General features: G+C 39.8%; 1 protein-coding gene across 1 annotated transcript in view; it reads right to left on the bottom strand.

Annotated features, from left to right (window-relative positions):
• Positions 1-2,579: 2,579 nt before the first annotated feature.
• Positions 2,580-24,274, bottom strand: part of LOC131030853 (SNF1-related protein kinase regulatory subunit gamma-1) — a 66,136-nt gene continuing 44,441 nt past the window's right edge. The window contains exons 2-7 of the mRNA XM_057961786.2: positions 7,960-8,129; positions 7,633-7,818; positions 7,345-7,503; positions 7,161-7,243; positions 3,471-3,671; positions 2,580-3,195 (exon numbers count right to left, since the gene is read on the bottom strand). Coding sequence (XP_057817769.1) covers positions 2,796-3,195; positions 3,471-3,671; positions 7,161-7,243; positions 7,345-7,503; positions 7,633-7,818; positions 7,960-8,129 — 1,199 coding nt within the window. The 3' untranslated portion in view covers positions 2,580-2,795. The remainder of the gene's footprint in view (positions 3,196-3,470; positions 3,672-7,160; positions 7,244-7,344; positions 7,504-7,632; positions 7,819-7,959; positions 8,130-24,274) is intronic.

Raw genomic sequence — 24,274 nt, 5'->3', positions numbered from 1 at the left:
TCGTTTGGTGTTTCCTCTTCCACAAGCAACCAAGATAGATTGATAGATAAAGTGATAATGAAATAGAAAAATAAGAACAATGTAAATATGCTAATGGAGATAACAAAGAAGAGGAAAGAACAACTCCCCTTCCACACCCAAAGCCAAGAGCTCACCATGTGAAGAAGATGAAGCACCCAAATCCTCCTCAAGCATGAAGAAGAGCCAAGAATGTTGGAAAGTATCACTACAAAGCTTCAATGGCATGAGTAGAGCACCAAGAATGATATTGAAGCTGGAGAAGTTCAAAATGAGTTACTAGAGAGCTCAAATGAAACTAGAGGGAAAATATACATGCAAAGAGTGAAACTGACATCGGTGATCGCTGAAAAGGGCATTACAAGCCCTACCAGTCACAAGTGTAACACTCACACGACCACTTGTAGATTGTAAATTCGCAAGATGCTAGCCTGACGCATGGACATCTCTGCAACACACTACTATCCATGAGTCATACACTCAACGAGGTTGGAGAAAAGGCCAAAATAGTAGTTGAAGAAAAGGCCAAAATAGCGAGTGACGAGGCAAGCCATGCGGAAAAAGGACAAAGAGGTGAAGGAAGTCTCCATTCAGCGTAAAGAATAGGTGCCTAAGTAGCATGAAATTGCACAAGGTGCAATTTAGGACACTAAAGTGGCTAAGGCTAATAGCGAACTATAGATTTGCACAAATCCCTTTCCTCCCCATTCTTCCAATTCCATTGATGCATCTTCATCTTCTCCTCCACTGAGAGATTGCACATATATGACTATGGTGACTATCACTCTAATCTCCCCTCCTAGTCGGAAGGTTAGAGTACTTAATATTTCATGAAATGTAATCTATGAAGCAATTTAAGTAATTGGAATTTTCCATTTTTAGGTACTAATAACCGATTCCTTCCTATGGTAGTAAGGCATGAATTTTTCTTTTTTTTGTGAAGTGTTGATATGCAACGATTGTATTGATCTCAAAAAAGTTATCTTTAATGGTAAATCTAAGTGTTATTCTAGAGATACACCATCTAATTTAGCCACTAATCTATTCTCTATGGTTCTAACTTCTCTAACTTTTGAACTACAAAATTGCACACTCCAAAACCAAAGCAAGGTAATGCACAATGATAGGAAAACTAGCTAATTGAAGAAGCTCACTTTCAAAAACCTTGTATGCAATTGGAGTCCATTTTTCTTCTTCCATTCTCTTAAAAAAATCATCTAGGTTAATATGACTCAATTTTGTACCACCTATCTCTAGAATTACAATTTCCAAAAATTCATGTCCCAAGTACTTTTATTTCATAGTTGTTTGTGTGGGCAAATGTACAAAGGAAATGACTTAATTTTTAACAATACAATGCTAAATAATCTTAAGGGACTTTTGTAGTTGGGTAGAATATGAAAAGAACAAACAATTCTCATACAAATCCTCCTTCCCTTTGCTTAGAGTTTTTTTACTTCAACATTCATAAGAAAAAACAAATCCTCTTTCCCTTTGCTTAGGGTTTTCTTACTTCATTATTCATAAGAAAAACCAAATTAGGACTTCAAAGATAAAGTTTGGCTTGAACCAAATAAGAATTCTTTTTCAAACACATGCATCAATTTGTGAAACATGTGGAGGAAATCACAACATAAATCACAACTTCAAATACTTGAAATAACTAGCAACATTGAGATATACCTTTTCTTGGACCTCAAGTGAAAGATTGAAGAAGGAAAGGTACCATGCAACTCCTTGAAAGCTCCTACGCTGAAAAGGAATAGATTGAATAAGGAAAGGTACCATTGAACTCCTTGAAAGCTACTAAGCTCAAATTGTGTGAGCTAGGGCACGGTGGAGGTTTTTTTCTCTATTACAAATTGTATTTGATGCCTTATGTTTAAAGAAGCCCCATTTCTGCTCTTATAACACCCCACCATAACTTTAGGGATCTTCATTTTTTTATATTTTAAAACGTTGATCCTCTTTGGAGGTTCTGGAAGCATCTTAACTTTCTAAGTCTGACTAGGTTGTAGAAACCTTCAAAATCCCTTTTGTGGTTTTGAAACCACCTATAACTTTTGACGCCTTCACTTCTTTGTCCTTAGTCGAAGCTTTGATAGGTTCTAAAACCCCCACACTAGTTTAGAAAGCATATGGAAACATATACCGATTAAGCTTTTAACATCTTCTTCATAAGGTATCTTCTAGTTGGGAAATGCGTATCGACTGCTAATATTATTTTGAAACCTATCTGATTCACCAATGAACACAAAGACGTAACAAATTCTGTCCAAAGTAACAAAACAGCAGGGCCAGAGTTGCTGAATCTCGCCAATATTCTACAAAGATACTTTAAATTAAGCATGCACGGGCAGACACAGTTCACTGCTAAAAGCAAAAGAAATAAAATTTATTACTGTTGGCAGCCAGGGAAAGTAGTCTGATCTTGCTGCTTTCTAGTTTATATTTTGTAAGAGCCATACTCTGAATGAGAAAAGCAGACATTGATATTAGTTTACAGTTCCCTGGTATAATTCTGCTATATTATGTTTACTCTGCAATAGATAATGATACCATTTTGTCAATAGACATCAAAATCTCCACTAAATAAGAAATGTAAGAAAGCTGAAAGCCATGAATATTAAATCTGATTCAAAGCGCATCCTGCCATGTATAACAACTCAGTTGGCATGGTCTATTTGTCCATCCAGAGATCTCTATTAGATATAGCATAAACAATCTGGTGACCACAGTGCAACTGCGGTTAAAAAATCTGGAGTTCACAATAGTAGCTAACTGGTAGACACAATGGTTCCACCTTCCATAGTGGATCCTGTCTGTTCTAGAACTGACTGGAAAAATCCCCCGAATTGGCTTGAAGGGTTCAAAGATGGAGGAGAAAACTGAATGATTATGTCCCTCAGTGTTACAACACCTATAAGTTCTTGGTTCTCATTAATCAGAAAACTCCGATCACTCTTTGCCTGGACAACACTTTCCATGACCATTTTTAAAGTGTCAGTTACTTGACTTGTTGGGGGATCCATCATTTTTGGAAGTGAAACATTCTTCAACCTTAGAACTCCAGCTGATAAAAGTGCAGCAAAATCTGTTTGCATTGGATTAGTGGAAGAAGGGCTTGATTCAGTGTGCTGATCATCTATCTTCAGAAATTCTTCAATAGTCATGGTCCTGTTACCAAGTTACAACAGGCACTTAGTAAAACAGTTTCAAAACTCATACCATATAGGTATTTTTTTCCAATTCTTCATTTACCACTGCCACACCTTATTGTTAGGAGGCCCTCTAACACTACCACCCTTGTTTTTTTCTGATATATTGGCGCAAATATTGTAATAACAAATATCCCAATCTGAATTTTGAAAGATAATCATTAATTAAAACGAAAATGCAGAAGATAAGAGAAAAGAAATTGCATGCAAGAATGCATATGAAATCAGAATTACCTCCTTTGGATAAAAGTCCTCTGATTATCAAGCAAAAGACGCATGTCTGTGTTTCTTATATGCCCGAGAATTGTTTTTGATTTGCAATCAATAACTGGAACTGCACTAATCCGATGTTTCCACAGAGAGTCAATGGCATCAGTTACATGGTAGTTTCCATATAGGTGGACAATTTGTCCAGAAGTTTGCTCCTTATGGAATCTGCTTGCTCAAACAAAAACATGTGATGATGAGTTAATATGGTATATTGTATGCCTGCAAAATTCTTAATGCACTTATTCCATCTGCCATTACACGAATGTCTTAGTGCTCTTGCTCAGAGGTGTGAGATAGGAACATGAAGCACATTAATTATTTCATCTAACCCAGCATCCGTCCACTAGGCAAAAAGAAAATATTAGTAAACAAGTTCAAAGAATCAATTTTTGAGGCAGTAGCAGGAAAATTGGTCTACCCATCACATTTCTGCAAAATATAAAGATGAATTCCATCTTAATGGTTACAGAATACACAGAAAAAAAATAGATATCTAAAATAGTATCAAATTTTCTTCAGGGTAAATTTCAATTTGTTACTTTTGTTATTAAACTGAAGATGTACAAAGGATCTAGTTTTCTTTTACAGTAAAACCTCAAGAAATGTTCAATGGCATACTTGCAAATTCTGTTTTCTTTTACAGTAAAACCTCAAGAAATGTTCAATGGCATACTTGCAAATAGTGGATTGGAAGGAATGTGCCTCAAATAGGTCATTATGCTCCTAGTCAAGATTGTTAAAGAGCTTCTGTGATTCTGTCCTACCACATGGGCCTAGATCCTAAGTTGCCGAAGACTGCTGAAGACTATTGGAAAGAGACTGAATCTCTATACAAGACTAAATCTTAGGTAAACAAATGATTCCTCAGGAAAAATTGAATTCTCTTAAGATGGCCGTAGAAGATAACACGAATAAGGTAAGCTGACAGGCTGTGGTTAGAGTAAATAGTATCAGGGTATTACTTTTAACTGTGATTTGTCAAACTCATGGGATTGTTTAGTGATTGCAAATGATATCAGAGCAGATAAAGAGTTTAAAGCGGAGGTTGGTGGGCAATTGTTGCATGATGAAACAAGAACGTCCATTTAAAATGCCATGATAATGGATACCATCTTTTCTAGAGAGAGCTTAAGTGATTAATCTCCTCATATCATGAAACATCTTCATGACAGAAGAAAAAGGCTGATATTTCCTGGTACAAAAAAGAAATCGAACAAATACATTTTGCTAGAAGTGCAATAAGAAAAATATTTTTTGGAGCTGATGTATAAGGGACATAAGGAAATGGTCTTGCTAGTGCAGAAAGGAGAATGGTAAGAAGACCTCTCACATTCATTAGAATGAAGTGGCAAGGGATGTAGTGGAAACCTGCCACAATGAACCTACCAATAAAAGATCCTACAAAAGAGTAACTTTGTTCAAGAAAGATCCTTGGGGTCAAGAGACCACTTAAAATAACATGAGAATGGAAAGAACCTTATCACGAAGAATACTCACCTAGGAGATATGATTATTTTGTCTTGAACACATTAGAGAAAACCCAAGACAATAATTGAAGCTCTAGAAAACACAGACACTCATCATGGTATTAAAAAATGAAAAAAAGATGATGCATTACGTCATAATGTGGCATGGCAGCTGAATAAACTATCATTGAGTCAAAAATCAGTGGCTGGAAAGGGTCCTTAAGAAGTTAGAACATCCTTCAGAAGTTAGAACACACAGAACAATCGAAATGTACAAGAACCACCTGTTTCCAAAAGTTACCCTCAAAAAAGAAGGGATGGATTATAACAAGGGAGAAGATAACTTCACATAATGGTTGTTAGAAGTGGTAGTTGCATATGTTATGAGGTGGAACAAATGGATATGAAGACTATATTTATTTAAGGTGAGCAACTTCAGGGCTTTGAAGTGGAACGATGCATAAAGCAGATATTATATGTCTAAAGCATTTGCAGTACAATAAAACTTATGTCAGTATAGGTGGACTCAAGCAGTTTAGTTCAAGAATGAGAACTAAAAAGGCTTAATTCATTATCCTTGCAAACAAAACCTGTGGAGGGCCAGTGACTCAATGGCAGAATAATAGAAGGTGCACCTTCGAAGTCCTTAGTTTGACACCTAACCAACTCGTGCTTTTCAACAAGAAGAAAAGAAAGTGTTTGTGATGGTCCATATCCAATGGATGTGTTTGGGATGGCCAATATCCCATGCATTTGCATGACATTGAGCCTACGTACATGTTTCATGAATTACAACTTCCAAACTTACACAATTTCCTTTGCCTATTAGGCACTGATCCCATGGAGAAGGATTTCACTCCTAAGTTTTTAAGCTGTGGGAGATTTTGTCAAACATTAGAGTAAACAAATGCAAAGATAGGAATCTTCACCAAAAAAATAGGAGCAGCTGCTAGATAAAGAGGATTGAAATCTTGCAATCCTCACTTCAAGAGTTCAACTAATTAGTATAGATATCTTAAATACATCTATCTAAAAAATACCAAAAAAATCAGTTTTGAGCTATTTTATTTTAGCTTAGAACTATTTTATTTACTACATACAGGGACCCATAAATCTAATTTTTAGTATAGATTTTTTTTAATTTTACCTACATTGTTTGCATTATCTTTATTTGAAGAGCTACTTTGGTTTTGTATGTAACTTTTAATCTTACTTTTGGAAAAGCCACCATTCATTATTTAATAATTTTATAGTTGTTATTTTTTGTTTTAACATATATGTGAACTATGTTTTTTGTTTTTATATACACATTCACAACATAACTCCTGCTGCCATTGTGGAATGCCTTTCGGCACAATGAACAGCAATTAATACACTTAAAATTGTATAGCAAAGTTGACATATGATATCCATTAGATAAAGAATACATTTTGCACACGATCCTCTGCAGCTTATATAATTGAACTGCTCCCACCTGATATGAAGTTGAAATTAAACTTATTGCCCACAGGTAACCAAAGCAGGTCAATGAGGTTCGAAATTACATAATATTACAATAGACAGTACTAGGGTAAAAGGAACCTACTAAATAATAGAATGGGACTGATAATAGTATCAGCATTAGTAACCCAACTAGGTAGCACTGCTAGTCTGAAGGGACTGTCACCATTTTGGTTTGAGGAACAAATCTGCCAGGACACATAGAATGCATTAATATTATTAAATAAGTAAATGTGCATTTTGGCATGCAGTTGTATATAGGTTTCCGAGACTCCAGATTCATTTTTTTTGTACCAACCCAAAAATGATAACAAGCAATAACAAGGAGTGTCTCCTTTACCTGTGTCAAGGGCTTAGGGGTTGCATCTAGGGATCAAATAAGATGAATAAATACAGGAACAAAGTACTCACTGAAAAATGGCATCTAGCATATTAAAAATTTTGTCCTCTAAATAATTACTTGGAAAGACTACCAGTGATCACTAGGTTGAGAGATTTTACTATTTTGGAGTGTTTACAGCCATAGCAAGTTAACTGCAGAAGAAAAACTAAAATATCCCTATAAACTGGCACAGTGGCACCCAATTGTCTAAGATAAAAAGAACTAAAAGCAAAGGAAATAGAGTGTTTGCCTCCTCAAACTTGACCACCAAAAAAAAATGAATGTTGCCGATTGAAATTTACCAACCCAAAGTCAAAAAGTGTTTTTTGTGCTATCATATCAAACCACTCCAATCCACTACACTGAAGAAGGATCTGCACTGCTGCATTCTGCAATTATTTAATTAATCAATGCATCATACTTCATAAGCTTTAAGAATGAGTTCTATAGAAAGAAAATTATAGTTCACAGAAAATTAAAGCAAAATTACCTGAGTGATGAATCCTTTAACATGCATATCAGGTGGGTCAACCACGGGAACTGCCTTTAGACTATGCTTTGATAAAAGTAATAGGACATGTAATAATGAATCATCCAAGCGAACAGGAAGGAAAGGTCCCCATCTAAATGATCTTGCAATCTCTCCAACCTGTCAATTACCAATGAAAAGGTTAGGCAATGCCACATTCTCTTTGTTGAATTCGATACTTTATGCCATGTCTCATTTTATGTGTTGAATTCAATACTTTAGCAAGGTCAAATGAGTTATGCATCTTACTTTTGCACGCCCAACATTAGGAAGGCGTTTCAGCATAGAAAAGAAACCTTCCTCCTCAATTTCTTCAATATAATGTGCTGGATTAGTTTGATCTGTATTGTCTGAAGTTCTGATGTTGAAATTTGATTTGTTGCTACTCATTGCCAGTCCTCTGCTTTTTATTTCAGATTCTGCTAGTTTGAACTTCTGGAAGGCAAAAGGAAAACTTAAATCAATTAAGCTTTATGGTCTATTGAGAAAATTATTCATGTTAGGTGCATATGAACTTTATCCTTCTGTGGATCTCATTTAATTCAAATAAGATAATTAGCTAGCATATGTGCACACCTCAAGAACCCAAAGAACCATGCCAGCAAACTCAACCAACCCAATGTATCGATCTGTAAGAGGATTTTGATTGGATGCTGACTCATCTAATACTGGTGCACCCATCACATTTTGTTTGTATAGGCATGTAATTGCAACCTCGATAGAATCATTTGATTTGATCTCCAGAACTACAAAAGCAAATTGATTGTCAAAAGAACGAAGATTCCACACAATAAAAACACACTTTATCTCAAATTAGATACCTGCATTATTGAAAAATTGACATGGTTCAATTCAACATCAAAATTAATTTACTTAAAGTTATTCTCTATCTGTGAGTCTGCATTAACAGACATTAAACTTATCATCATCTGGTAAAAATTGGCAAAATCAATTGTCTATCATTAGACGTACCATGGTTTTTCCAGATAACTTTGTTATTAGACTGGACTTGGAGCATTAAGATCTCTGTTTTTAAAGCAGCATCATGGTGATGGTTTTCTCTTTATGCTCGTTGAGGATATTGCCTAAACGACTTATACATATGTTCGATGGAAGCATTTTGTAGTCTTCCTTTTAATATAGATCTTAAAATCTCACAGTAAAAATAATCTGTTTTGTTAATGAATCAGCCGAAAATCCAGCATACCTGGGTAAGAATCATTTCAGAATCAAATTTGGGACTGAAACGCCTGTGGAATCATTCAAGGCACAAATTGTTTGAGGATGGATTCTTTTGGAATTGTTCATGAGCATACCCAGGGGATTCCAGCTTGGCCGAGGCTATTCCAGGGCGATTCCGACTGACAATTTCCAAGCATTTTGTTTGACTTTTGACCATAAAAGCCCACAGTAAGCCCTAAACAATGATCATTTTCACGAGTAGCAGCAGACGAAGATGAAAGGAGCATCGTAAACCCTAAACAACAATCATTTTCACAAGCAGCAGCTGGCGAAGAAGAAAGGAGCATTTGATATCCAGACTCTGGCAGTATGGTAACTAAGACAAGAACAAAGCAGTCATCTAGCTGGCGAACTGGTAATTTTGCGCTCAAGTATTTATTTGGCATGTAAGCAAATTGCTGCTGTTTTACAAAGAGCAGGCATATCCAACCTCACAGGCCTCTAGGGAGGAGTCAATGTTTAGGGTGAGGATCAGAAGAAGCTCGATGTTGTCTCATATGAGGTTCTAAGCACTTTGAAAGATTATTTGTCTGCTTTTAAACCATATAAAACTGTAAATACCAAACAATGTGCCTAATGTTTATTTCTCACCCTTTTAACTCAATTTTAATTGCTCAGAAATATGGGTTTTAAGGGGTAGGAAATATGGATTGCTGCTCGCCCAATGGCCTTTTGTACTTTGATAAAGCATTAGTGTGCATAATATACTCATCTGCAAATAGGTTTCCTAGGATCTTGAAGCCTATTTCATGGTGGAATAGATTGAAACCCTGAACATATTTTAATACAGCAAAAGAGATGAGGATTGTTTCAGCATACTGATAAAGTCTATATTGATCTTGCAATTTCTGTATTTCTATCTTGCTGCTTGCAGTTGCTTTTGTAGTACAATGGCAACCAATTCTAGCTCCATCGGCCAATCCTGCTTCAAAATCAACCAAAGTTCACCTTTGCAGAGGCATGTAGAAATGATAGAGCAAATTCCAAGTGATGGGACATATGTCATTATGTAGTGGGTGTGATCAAAGGTACGCAAGCTCATACAATCAAGTGAAATCTCATTTGTGTGCCATTCCTAACCTGGAAATCAAAACTTGTCCAGGAAAGAATGGTGTACATGTTGTTGCCGGGAATAATCATTATGTTATGTTGTTATATTATGTTTATGTTGTCGTCGGTAATAATGAGTTACGGCGGTCAGTTAGTTAGCCGACGGGTAGGTAGTTGAAGTCGCGACGGTTGTGTCACACCCCTTCGGGTATTATATATTGTGTACCTTTTCTTCGAAGTATCATCATGTTAGTCGTGTCAGATGTAATGTTATAAGCACTTATTGTACATGGACTGTGGAATTAATACAGAGGCTGGTTATTTAATATATTTCCATTATGTTCTGTGCATTTACTTTCTGCATTTAACCGTTTACCCGAGAGGGCAAACATTTGGCGCCGCTGCCTAGACGTACTCGGGAACGGAAGACACGGATGGCGCACAGACACAATGGGCCTACCCGTTGGTGAAGTAAACCCGGAGGCCGACGACGCGCGGACAGAACTTTATACAGGAGAAGACACGGCAATGCGAGAATTTTCAATTTTGCTCCAGGTAGCCATTCAGACATACATTCGATGAGAAGTGGCGGAGGCAGAAATCCCACCAAGTGCCGTGTGGACAGCGCTGAAGGTTAGCCCGACAGTAAACCGGTTGATGAACCACCTCCCCCGGTTGCTTGCACAAGCATCACTGGCACAACAGGCCCGCCTGGAGGAGATTGCCTAGGAAGAGCAACGACAACAAATCCTGCAACGCTACGAAGAGAACAACCGACGGGAAACGGAACGAGATGGTGCCAGGCCAGGAGGAAATTGAACCTTGTAATAATCCCGACACACTGCTGATATAAATTGTGGCCGAAAGGCAAAATAAAAATAAAAATAATAAAAGTTTTTTTGTGTACATGGCGTGTGTTTGCTGTGTATGGAAGTGACTTATGCCCAATAGACTAAATAAGGACAAAAATAAAAAGATACAGAGTGATGAATGGGAAGTGGCACAAACCACGTTGAATCTCAGACAGCAGATAGAACGAAGGCGTAGGCTAAGGCAGCTTGTCGAGGGACGACCAGCCGAGGGGTTGCCCGAAGGGAACCCAGGAGGTGTCACGGAGGTTGCGGAGGCAGAGATAGACGGAGAGAACTACACTGTCTACACTGTTGTAGGGCTGCAAGAAGGAGTCACGGAGGGTGCCGAAGAAGAACTCTACAGTTCGCCAGAATACCACCGTAGGGTAAGAAGCCGCGAAGAGTTGGTGGAACAAACAAGGCGAAGTCTAAACCTGATCGACGCTACCAGAGACTTGCTAAAGAATTTGTCCATTTCAGAGGACAACTGGAGGGAGACAACCAACCAGAGGGAGACAATGGAAGGTAACGGTACGACCGAAGGTGCCGAGGGAGCACAAGGGTATCGTACGGGAGGCCATTTGTTTGGTTCGGTGTCAGCAACTTTTTCTGGAGGACCCACGAGTGGAGGTTCAGTTGCAGGAGGCGGAGGATCACCAGGTACAAGCACACAAGGAATTAGAGGAGCGAGACCCAGCAGTGGGATGGCGAGTAAACAAAAATTGCCAAAGTTCACAGGGGAGGGCAAGGAAGACCCCTTACGGTACTGCCGTACATGTGAAACCATTTGGTCCGCCAACGGAGTAACAGACCAGGATGACTGGGTACAAGAGTTCCCAGCCACGTTACGAGGAGTTGCCATAGATTGGTACTCCAATGTGGACAAGCAAAAAGTGGCCACGTGGGCCAATCTACAAAAGGAATTCACGGGGGAGTTTCGGTTGCTCCGTGATGACAATGAAATTGTAACGGAGATATACAGTACCAAACAAGGTACCAGGGAGACAGTACGGGCATACAGTCGGAGGCTGAAAGAACTCTTGGGTAAAATGGAAAGCCAACCCGCAGATGGATTGAAGAAACGATGGTTCGTTGAAGGGTTGAAATCCTCCCTACGGAGGAAGATGAAAATTGTACCCCCGACGTCATATGACGACGCTTATAATAGGGCGATGGACCTGGAGAGCGAACACAAAACATCAAAGAAGAAGAAAAGTAATAAATCCTCATCCGAGGATGATGACTCTTCATAGGAAAGCAGCAGCGACGAGGCTGGCAAACGGGTGCAAGCGCTCCAGAAAGACATGGAGCGAATGAGAAAAGAATTCAAAATAATGAGAAGCACGGGTCGGAACGAAGGGGACATATGGTGCACTGAGTGCAAAGAGGAAGGGCACACAAAGGGTACTTGCCAAAAGAAGGCATTCTGCGAGATTTGCCAAGTGATGGGACACTCCACCAAGGAGTGCCCATACAACATGAAAACCCGAAGTACGCAAATGAACTAGGTGTTGTTCACGGAGCAGGCCACAACATCCGCACCAGCGGGTACCGGCCAACATACTAACACAACGGCATCATCTGGAGGATACCGAGACAACAGACGCGGCAGCGGAAGGAATAGCAACAATAACAATAACGGAAGCCGTATCCAGTATGACGCCAAGGGCCGGCCAATTATCCAATGTAGGGCCTGTAATCAGTGGGGGCACTTCGCCCATGATTGCAAGAAGGAAGCCACCCCTCAACACCTCTTCCGTTGGTGTGGGCCAGGCGACCATGAGGACGCAAATTGCCCGTAGGCAGGGGTTAATCTCCTCAACATTGAGAAGGCTGAGAAGACTGGTGAGAAAGAAGTACTGGCGATCACCCGCGCCCAGACGAAAAAAGCCACTTATCCCGACCCCCGTACGGAGAAGGAGAGATTACGGGAGGCAAAGGCCAATATTGAACATGAGATGACGACCGAACGACGGGACAACGAAGTGGCGAGTACATCATCCCGTACGGAAGCGGAAAATAACATCATTGGGCAAATCTTGCAGATGGAGGTGCCGATAAAGGTAAAAGACCTTCTAGACTCTATGCCACAATTGAGGACTGCCATCCTCACCAATGTGCAAAGCACCGCAGCGTCGAGTGCACCACAGGTACGGGTTCCCGCCATCGCATCGTCGAGTGCACCACAGGTAGGGGTTCCCGCCACCGCTTCGAAGAGTACACCATAGGTGGAGGTTTCCATCAGCCCTTCGACTGACCCGATGTTACTAGCCTTGAGCAGTGGTAGACACCCAGCTGTGGTAGAAATGGGTATCCGTGGGACCATTCTAAAGGACACCATTGTGGACGGGGGATCTGGGGTGAATGTACTACCAGAAGAAACATGGAAGCGGTTGGGGAAGCCCACCCTGTGGCCACCCACATTCAACCTGGTGGGAGCGGACCAACACGGCATTAAGCCACTCGGCCTGTTGATGGCCCAGCAAGTGACAATTGGTACGCAACCATTCTTGTTAGATTTTGTGGTTATTCCCTCGAAGAAGAAAGGCTATGACGCCATCCTGGGGAGAGCGTGGTTGATCAACGCGAGGGTAAACCACAACTGGAAGAAAAATACACTTTCCATGGAGAAGGGAGGGCGGAAATATACCATTGACCTACACACCCAAGATGTTGGCGAAGAGCTCGCCTCTTCCAACTCAGACTCAGAGGACTTTAATAAAGGGGAAGGGGGTCCCGATGAAAGCAAGGGCAAGAACGCGATGGAGCCGAACAGTGAAGGGGTGCTCGAATTGGAGGGATGTTCTGAAGATGAGGTATGCTCACTTAACGAGCTCTTCCATTGGCAAATGGAGGATTATGAAATGTTCCAAAGCTACAGGCTCGAAGTAGAGGAACCAGAGCAACCAACAGAGGTGTACTTGCCGGAATACAAAGAATATTGGAAGGGAGACGCCCCAAACCCTGGTGACGTAGATAATCTGAAGAGTGTTGGCCACGATTGGTACCCTGTATGGAAGACCGCAGTCTTCAAAATCTTTATTATCCTTCTTCTTCTTATGTACGGGAAGGAGACCGTGGTCCCTATAGAATTTGTGGTTCCAGGTCTCCCGATGGCCATTGAAAATAGACTTGCCACCAATGGGCCCAAATTGAAACCCTACCACGCAAAGCGCGCAGGGGACCCGAGAGGCCGGACGGACACCCGAGAGGCCGAAGGGGGACCCGAGAGGATGGAAGGGGACCTAAGAGGCCCGACAAGCGACTCGAGAGGCACGGGACAAAAGCAGGAGACTTTTGGGCGAGGAAAACCGAGAAGGATGAAGAGCGATCCCAGAGACAGGGGACTCGAGCCGAAGACTCTCTAGACAACTTTAAAAAAAAAAAAAACACCATACGATCGTACGAGACAGTTAACTGCACGGCAGGAAAAAAAAATTGTGAAAAAAAACACCACCGTACGACAGATGACCGTACGGTTGGAAGAAAGAAAGAAAGAAACGTACGGTCATATGACAGGTGACCGTATGATCAAAAATTTATTTAAAAATGAAAAAAAAATCGTACGACAGCGACCGTACGGTCAAAAAAAAAAGGAGAAAGAAAAAGGGAAAATGGCCACCGTACGGTGGGACCAAGGTGACACCACCCTGCGGTGAAACCACCAAGGTGAACCGACGGTGACACCACCGTGCGGTGGAACCACCGACGGTGACACCATCGTGCGGCGGTCACACTGTGCGGTGGGAGCCACCGAAGGTTGTTGCCGAGACATAAACCCACCACCGCACACCGAACAGCCCGACCACCGCACAACACTGAACACCGCCGCACAGCAAGGGATAAAGGAGGAGGAAGACGCATCGCACGGCCCAATCAACACGCACAGCAAGGGTTACGCACACCAACGCCCAGCAGCCGCAAAAGGAAAAAGAAAAAAAGAGACCAAGCCCGCACAATCCACACAGAAAGGGCAAAACGACCGCCACAGGTAGACCAAGGAGCCGCACGATTGGAGGTGCCAGTGCTGTTGTTGACCGGAGGTGTGTCCGTACGATAAGAAGGGTGTCGACCACACGGGAAGGTGGCCGCACGATTGGAGGTGCCAGTGCTGTTGTTGACCGTACAGGGAGGTTGTATGGCCAGGGTGCCATCGGGGACATTACAGTGCCAAAAAAAAAAAAAAAACGACGACGGCCAGATTTAAAATGATTTGCTGGAGTTTGAAGCCAGGACACTGGAAATTCAGAGTGGAAAAGAAGGGTTTTTGGCATCTTAAAATATCACAGAAATGCTGCGCTGCCCCTCGACCCCGCTGGGGCACTGCCCCAGACCCCGCAAGGGGCGCTGCCCCTTGACCCCGCTGGGGGCATTGCCCCCAGACCCCCAGTTTATTTTGAGCTACAGAAGACCACGGGTATTGTGAGAAAGAAGCCTACAGCTAAGCATTGGCGGGGAAGCCATAAGCCGTAGAGGGAGACGGATTTGGAGGTTGGGAACAAACAGAGTTTGAGGGAAGGCATTGCAAGTCCACGCAGTTGTATGACATCAGGGAGTTATTCAGTTCAGTTTTTAGCCTTTGGGGAGTGTGATGGAGGATTTGAGGTGTCTCCTAGCCTTTGTGCCAGTGGGTTGTGGCCCCCTCCAGGCATGACTGGTATGCTTTGAGGAACTCGGAGTATGTCTCGGCTGGACGTGAGGTTGCCTTGGTGGATGCACATAGGGCTCGGGAGGAGCTGACCACCAAGTTGGAGGCAATAGTCACGTGAGACTTAGTTCAACGTACCCAGGAGTTGGATGCCGGGAGAGCAGCACGGGTGGCTATCGAGGACAAATTGGCTAGGGAGATAGTATCAATTGAGTAGCAGTTGGTGGAAGCTAAGACTGAAAAACGTGTTTTGCAGACAAGTTTGGGTTAAGCACAGGAGGACTGTGATGGCAAAGGAAGCAATATTGGTGAAATCCGCACTTGAGCATCAGATGGTAGCAGAAAAGGATTTTCAGGCGAGGACGCAACAAGTGTATAAGATCCAGGCCCGACTGGCGTCAGTAGTTCCTGCCGTTCATCTCTATTTTTGTATTAAGTCGTCGGAGTCGACTTCTTTTCTTGGGGCGGATGATGTTGCCGGGAATAATCATTATGTTATGTTGTTATATTATGTTTATGTTGTCGTCGGTAATAATGAGTTACGACGGTCAGTTAGTTAGCCGACGGGTAGGTAGTTGGAGTCGCGACGGTTGTGTCGCACCCCTTCGGGTATTATATATTGTGTACCTTTTCTTCGAAGTATCATCATGTTAGTCGTGTCAGATGTAATGTTATAAGCACTTATTGTACATGGACTGTGGAATTAATACAAAGGCTGGTTATTTAATATATTTCCATTATGTTCTATGCATTTACTTTCTGCATTTAACCGTTTACCCTAGAGGGCAAACACATGTGCCAACTCAAAAAATAGCAAAATATGTTAGAGAGCAAGAGGAAACAAATGCAATAGTTTCCCTTAGAACAAGGCATCCTTTAAGAAAAGGCAAAGTGTCACGAAGGCCATCTACTTCCCTATCTCATAAAGTCATCCATGATGTTGTGGTGGAGACTCACCCATTTTTGGATGGGAATGAAAAAGCCCTCTAATATGAAAAGAACAAAGAGGCCATTGAAAAGAGCATTTCAAAACAATACTAGAGATATTGTTGATCAATCTATTCCAAGATGCCTCTATACAAATGGTTTCTCCTTCAATGTTATTCAGTCACCATATTGGCAAGATATGTTGAGAAAAGTAAATGAGGCTCCAAAAGGGTACATGGGCCCTAGTTATGAAAAGGTAAGTAACTCCTCATTATCAAAATAAGTAAAAAATATAGAAAATTCATTGGCTCCCATTAGGAATTCATGGAAAGGAACAGGAACATCCATTATTTCCTATGGCTGGATAGAGGTCAAAAATAAACTGTTGATCAATGTGTGAAATATCAATCTTGGAATAGATTGATATTGTTGATCAATCTATTCCAAGATGCCTCTATACAAATGGTTTCTCCTTCAATGTTATTCAGTCACCATATTGGCAAGATATGTTGAGAAAAGTAAATGAGGCTCCAAAAGGGTACATGGGCCCTAGTTATGAAAAGGTAAGTAACTCCTCATTATCAAAATAAGTAAAAAATATAGAAAATTCATTGGCTCCCATTAGGAATTCATGGAAAGGAACAGGAACATCCATTATTTCCTATGGCTGGATAGAGGTCAAAAATAAACTGTTGATCAATGTGTGAAATATCCCCTGCAGTAGCAGTAGATAGACTGACTGTGCAAGGAATAATTGCGAACAGTTGGCTGTCAAACTGTGAGTTATGCGGTTTGTATAATTTGCGTGTTATGCTGATGGGTTGTCTCAGAGTTTTCAGACTTGTTTAGAAGGTATTAACCTCACATTTGCATCAATGAATGACTAGCCAACATCTTCTTAATGATAGAGTAACTCCCAAGGATGATCATACAACTAATTTAAAATGTTACCACACCAATTTGGGCACAAAATCATGTATCTACAGCTAGCTGTAATTTTATCAAACAATTGGCATGTAACCTTGGACAACATACAGTGAAGATGCAACCTTATTACTCCCTTTTTATTCAATAGACAATGATCACATAAGCTCTTACATTACCCTTTCTTATGACCAAAACTCTAACATTTATTACTCAGAAATTCTGAGGACATTTGACAGCCATGAACATTAACCAACTATTTGAAAAGTACATAAAAATGGTGCCAAAAGAACCTAAAGGAAAATCGCCTATCTTGATTGTTGAAGAAGCAATCAATATCCAATTTTTTGAGCCTTCACCAATGCCAAATCAAATGATTCTTTAGAATTGCCCCGGCTGCTAATGAGAATCTGGTAATCAATAATTATCAGCTTCTAAGTCTCACTTTTTCTCCAAAAAGGATCGCTATCTCTCGCCAACCAAAATGCCAATGTTAGTTGCCAAATTCAATGCAAGTGTGGGTGTCAAGGAGCAAAATCTTGAGACTTAGCAGTCTGTTATGGCTTGTCTTCAGATCTGATTTGTGCACTGATTTCTTCTTAATACTCCTTCCAAACACTCCAAAGTGAATCGCCCTTTGCCCCAACTGATAGCGCTCTCCTCCAATGTGTATTACAATGCTTCAGCCATGAGATGTTAGTAGAATCGTGGGCATGAAGGAAAGGATTCGAACTGTCTCAAGCCTGATCTCCCAAATTTCACCTCAATCAGCCTTCTATTGAAATTGCCTTATGTCCTCAACCAAAATCAATGCAACTGGGACATACAATGTAGATGGGCTGAATACCTTACAACCAATCTACCATGGAAATGCAACAAAGGGGGTATTGTGAACAAAATCGTGGCACCAATCCAATCTGATATAAACCTGAGAAAATTTCTGAGATAAGAACTCAGTGAATGATAGTGCAAATCAGCTCCAAATAGCAAAGTTGTTGAAGACACTTGATGCCGGAAATGTCTCCAATTTGAACCCAAGTGAAATTGGCCCTTGGCCACCAACGAAGCTCAATTGAGATGACTGAAGTATCACCTCCTTAATGCAACCCCTCGAGAGATCTTTCACTCCCTTAGTTATGCTATCAATGGGACTTTTCGTTCCCAAAGACAATATTCTACAAACACCCTTGGCTCTACAAAATCAATATCAAAATCAATTCCCAAGCTGCCTTGTAGCTCAACTAGATCTCCCTTTATACTTTTTCAGTCCATCTCTAGAAGCTTCTAGAAATAATATTATTTCATTTAAGTGATTTTATGATATAATATTTAATTAAGTCACTTTATTAAATTAATTAAATCTAAAGTCATCTTTTAATTTTTAATTTATAAATAATTAACTTAATACTATTAATTAAAAAAATTAATTAAACTATCCATAAAAAATAATAATAATTTGGACAACTTAACTAATTAAATTAATTAATTACTCTTACTCAAAAATTGGGGACATTACAATGTGATTGCAATGTGCCCTGTTGGGGCCATGTTTTTAAAAGCCGTGGATTGTGAGGGGCAAATGAAAGATGGAGAATTTATTGCTAACATCCTTATTCAATGCATTCAAGAAGTGGGCCCTCAAAATGTTGTTCAAATCATAACAAACAATACAAAAAGCTACAAAGTAGCTGGTGTGTTGGTTGAAGCACAGTTTCCACATATATTTTGGACACTTTGTGCTATCCACTCACTCAACGTTATGCTACAAAATTTGGGTAGAAAAATAGATTGGATCAAACAAGACTATGTTGAGGCTGAAGCGATCCAAATATTTGTCACAAACCATCAAATGTCATTGGCCATTTATATATCATTCTCACAATTGAAGCTATTAGAGGTAATTGAAACAATACAATTTTAAAATTTTATGTTTTACTTTATTGATTTATTTTTTTAAATTTAAATTTGTTTTCTTCTTTGTAATCTATTTTTAATTTTCAAACAGGTTGTTGAAACCCAATATCCACCCAACACAATCCTCTTGAAACAACTTATGAAGGTGCGTGAGGCACTTTCTAGCATGGTCATCAACCAACTTTGGTCCATATGGAAGCAATCCAATATTGAAAGGGCAACAAATATAAAGCAAATGATCCTAAATGACACTTGGTGGGGTTGTGTTGAATATCTTCTTAGTTTTACCAAGCCTATCATGAATATGATTTGCATTACTGACATGGATAAGCCATGTTTGGGAGAGATATACCATGGCGTTGATTTGATGATTGAGAAGATGAAGTCCACCATAAATGAAAAAGAGAAAGATCCTCAAGAAACTTTCTTCAAAAAAATGTCTACAATATGTGTTGAGTGGTGGAACAAAATGACAACCCCATTACATCTTCTTGCCTTTGCATTGACTCCCAAATATTACAGCAATGAGATCCTTTATTTGCCAACAAGGGTGCCACCATATAGTGATGTAAAAACTAGTGAAGGCTGCAAGCAAATGCTTACTAAACTCTTTTCCAACCCTATCATGAAGGATGTAATTACGAGTTTGCTGATTTGTAGCCTCCACTAATCAAAATGATTTTTCTCTCCGTGACAAGTATAGAAAGAATGTTCGCAATTGGTGCTACCTCAATGGCTATAAATTGCCACACCTCCAAAGTCTTGCAATCAATTTTTTGTCACAAGTAAGTTTCTTAATTTTTATCATGAACTCTCTAAATTTAAATTTTTTTATTTTTGAAATTATTGTTTTCGAATTTAAAGTTTGATTTACAATTTAATAATTCTTAACTCTTACATTTGTCTCAATAGGTTGCTAGTTCCTCTTCATCTAAAAGAAATTGGAGTACATGCTCCTTCATACACTGTAATGTCCCCCACCTGATCTATTTCAATGTATTAAAATTGATTGATATTCTTCAATTAGTTATTATCAAGTGCTTATCTATTTTCCTCATTAGATGATTAATTTGATTATTCATAGTTCTTAATATAGATATCAGACCTTGCTACTACTTCAGTTTTAAGGGAGAAGGGTTTACGTATGTTACCAAAGCGCTTAGAGACCCACTACAATGGGTTCCCTCAAAGTTTACAGATTCAAGCCCTTACCTATCTTGGGTCTATACCCTCAAGGCTTATGGGTCGCTGATCCCCACCCTATCTTGGGACTTAACCTGTTGCTTGGATTTAAACTGCCCCTCTTTGGAACATCTTATTGTTGACGTGTATTTTATACACAATCATACACAGAATAAAATACCCAAAGGCATCTTATCCTCTCTTGAATAAAGTCGCTAACTGCTGAAGATATCGCAAGAAGGATCAGTTAGGATGACTCCAATGTTCTTGTAAGTAGGGTCTCTACGTGTGGATAAGCACCAATGGTCGTTGTGATTTGCTGTGTCCTCAAGGGGCCTTACGTTGCCGAAGATTTTGCTAAACTAAACAAGCTTTTCAAAAAAATATCAAAAGGATAGGGTTTGCAAGAGGTCTAATCTAGTCTAACCCTAAGAATGACTTGATGTGGACAAGACTTGGTGAGATTCTATCAACTTCAATTTTGCCAGAAATTAACAACTCAATTGAAATTGATGCGATCTTCTAAGGTAACAAATGATTTTTCAATACATCAGAGATCAAAGACACTACCATGAAGGTACATATCCAAGATGCAATAATGATTGAAGATTTAAGTGATTCAAATATCTCCAGTCGACCACGCAAGGCGTTCCTACAATCAGCAAGAAGCTAGTGGTTTGGAAAACGAATCCTACCAAAGATCAAGTCCAACACTTTGTCCTTCGAATTAACACACTACTTCGATTGAGAATGATTCAAGGAAAATGAACAACCATGAAGATAACCAAAAGAATTGCAATAAAACACCATAACTTCAATATTTCATTGATCTCAAAGCCATCATGTACAACAATTGCTTGAATTCCTTTCTCAAAGCTCAATCTTGCTACAAAAGTAAATTGCTTCTAAACTCTAATCTCTCTAATACATCAATAATCTAATCTTCTTCTCACATCTAATTCCGAAAATGAAATGAAATGAGGGTATAAATAGCATCCTCAATTACAATGAATGGTCCAGATCGAAAAGCAGATCAATGGTCAAGATCATGACACCTAAACCCTAATTAGGGTTTTATTACAAAAGTTCCCCTTTTATTGCACAACATTAAATGCATAGCCAATTATAAATTTGGCACGAAAATCTAGGAGACATAGACCAATGACAATTAAGGTGCCATGTCATCTATAACAACCTCTCATCTAGAATCTTATTCCCTTTCCAATGCTCCTTTTTAGCATATGCAATGAATCTTGATACGATTCCCTCGATCTCAGCAATTGGAATCTCGGGAAGATTCTTCATTCTTTCTTCCAAGTGGATGACCTGATCAAATGCATCTAGAAGAGCTGCGTCCCATGTAAGTTCAAGTTCCTTAGTCTTTTCAATCAGGAGCATGGTAGCAAACATCTGGTCCTGTTGCTCATCTGTGATATTGGCGTCCTTGCAAAAGATGACCTTGATCCTATCCTCCAATTCCTGCAAATCCACATCTGTCTCAACTTCGATCCTCCTGCCAAGAATGGTACGTAGTACCTCAAATACTCTGTCCTGGATCGGGTTGATCACCTCCTCAACATGACTGCATCTAGTACTGATGTCCTCAAAGAGAACTTCCTTCATCTGGAGTAAGGTTGACCACTGAAGTAAACTGTGAGGTCCTCCATCCATAATCTTTTCCTGCGCTAAGACCTTCCTCGATGTTTGTCTAATTACTTTCAAGACAGGAATGATAACATTCTTGGTATGAGCAAAAGCGGCCACTGTTATCATCAAGTTATGGATGATCTCAAGAACCTGAATAGCTCGGTGAATGGTCTGCATCATCCTTGTTGCAAATTCCACGGCAACTGTATGAGATTTGTCCATCCAAGTACTCATACGCTGGACCATACTCCTAAATCTCTCTGCCTCACCAATTGCATCTTGGATATGTACCTTCATGGTAGTGTCTTTGATCTCTGATGTATTGAAAAATCATTTGTTACCTTAGAAGATCGCATCAATTTCAATTGAGTTGTTAATTTCTGGCAAAATTGAAGTTGATAGAATCTCACCAAGTCTTGTCCACATCAAGTCATTCTTAGGGTTAGACTAGATTAGACCTCTTGCAAACCCTATCCTTTTGATATTTTTTGAAAAGCTTGTTTAGTTTAGCAAAATCTTCGGCAACGTAAGGCCCCTTGAGGACACAGCAAATCACAACGACCACTGGTGCTTATCCACACGTAGAGACCCTACTTACAAGAACATTGGAGTCATCCTAACTGATCCTTCTTGCGATATCTTCAGCAGTTAGCGACTTTATTCAAGAGAGGATAAGATGCCTTTGGGTATTTTATTCTGTGTATGATTGTGTATAAAATACACGTCAACACTTATTCCCATCTTCTTAAATACGGATAGTAATAACATGATTTAGACTATAAGTATAAATATTTCTTATGTAATATGAATATATATATGAAATTATGTATGACTGTCATACATATTGCAGTCCATATTAATATTACTATCAATTCCACATAAGAACATTATTGGGCTTGATATATTAAGCATACTTATTAAACACATCCCATGCATACCACCAAGAACAAGGATGTTACTGCCTATAACTTAATAACAGTTCTGATCTGATCTGATCCATGGTGATGTTACTGGATGCTTTGATTCCTTTTTCTTTATATCTCTCAATGTGATGGAGAGGTGTTGTGACCATTTCACACATCGCCCCATCGCAAATGGGGACCCCCTCTTTTTGTTTGTTTTTTGCTCGTTTTCGCTTTCGTTTTTAGGGTTTTGTTAGTCAGTTAGTTGTCTGGATTTAGGGCCAAGCCTTAGGGTTTTAAATTTTGCCTTTTCAAGCCAAAATCCAGTCATTTTTGAGAGCTTTTGAGCTTCTTTTCTAGAATGCAAGTTTTGAATGCAATGAATTCGCCAAAATGGTCTAATTTTCAATTGGAATGTTGATGCAGAGCTTAAATTTGTCTAAGTATTGAAAGTGAAATGTGAATTTTTGTCTGATTGAATATTTTGACCAAATTTTGACCTTTTTTTGAATTTTGATCCTGGGCATTGGAATTGATTTATTTTCGCCTCGTGAAGTGTTAAAATGTGAAAAATCTTGTTATTTTGGCCTGTAGGAGCAAAATCGCTCCTGTCCCTCAGTGAAGGACGGGAGCTCAATTTCAAATATCTCATCATCCTTGCAGAGTCCAGACAAATTTTACGTTTGAAGTGATGGAGAACGACGAGATCTTTCCATTGAATATAAATTGAAGATTTTCATGAGCACAGAAAGGCCTCCAGGAGGAAAATTGCTCCTGTCCCTCAGTGAAGGACCGGAGCTACAATTCAAATTTCGTCTGGTCCTTGCAAGATTTCGAGAGCTTAATGATTTGAGGACGTCCAAGGGAAGATACTTTGCCAAATGAATATAATTTGAGATGCAAAAACGAAGGAAAATGACCTATATTGACTAAATCGCTCCTGTCCCTCTCCAAGGGACCAGGGCGAAGTACCTTGTAGCTCTCGTCCCTCTCCCAGGGACCAGAGCGATTTCACTCATTTTGCAAAATCCAGACAAGGGTCAAGGCAAGTTTACGTTCAAAAGCAAGGGAAAACATGAGATGAACGCATTGAATATAATTTGAAGATTTTTTGGACGTCCATAACAGTGTTAAATGCCTAGTTCGCTCCTGTCCCTCAGGAAGGGACCAGAGCGATTTTTGATATAATTGCTTTTCTTGCAAAGTTACAAATGATGTCAGGGCATGGATGAATGGAGTAGAGCATGACAAATCCATTGAATATAAATTTGGAAGGTGACAAAGTGAAATGAAGGCCACAAGGGAAGGATCGCTCCCGTCCCTCTCCAAGGGACCAGGGCGATGATGATGATAATACCCTCTACGCAAGTTCAAGGTCGTTCCTCCAAGGTTCAAGGCCGATCCAAGTCAAGACGAAGGGTGGCGAAGACATTTTAGAGCATTTCCATCAAGCGCAAGGTTGTAAAGGTCATCACATGGAAGGAATGTGCACTCTAAGACCCATATCGCTCCTGTCCCTCTCCAAGGGACCAGAGCGATATTTCCATTAAAGCATCGATTTCAAAAGACAAGCAAGTGTTAAGCTACCAAGAGGGTCGAAAGGA

The sequence above is a fragment of the Cryptomeria japonica genome, chromosome 4 (assembly GCF_030272615.1).
Source record: "Cryptomeria japonica chromosome 4, Sugi_1.0, whole genome shotgun sequence".
Classification (NCBI taxonomy): Eukaryota; Viridiplantae; Streptophyta; class Pinopsida; order Cupressales; family Cupressaceae; genus Cryptomeria; species Cryptomeria japonica.
The sequence above is the reverse complement of the archived record's forward strand: the minus strand, read 5'-3'. Positions and strand labels throughout refer to the sequence as shown.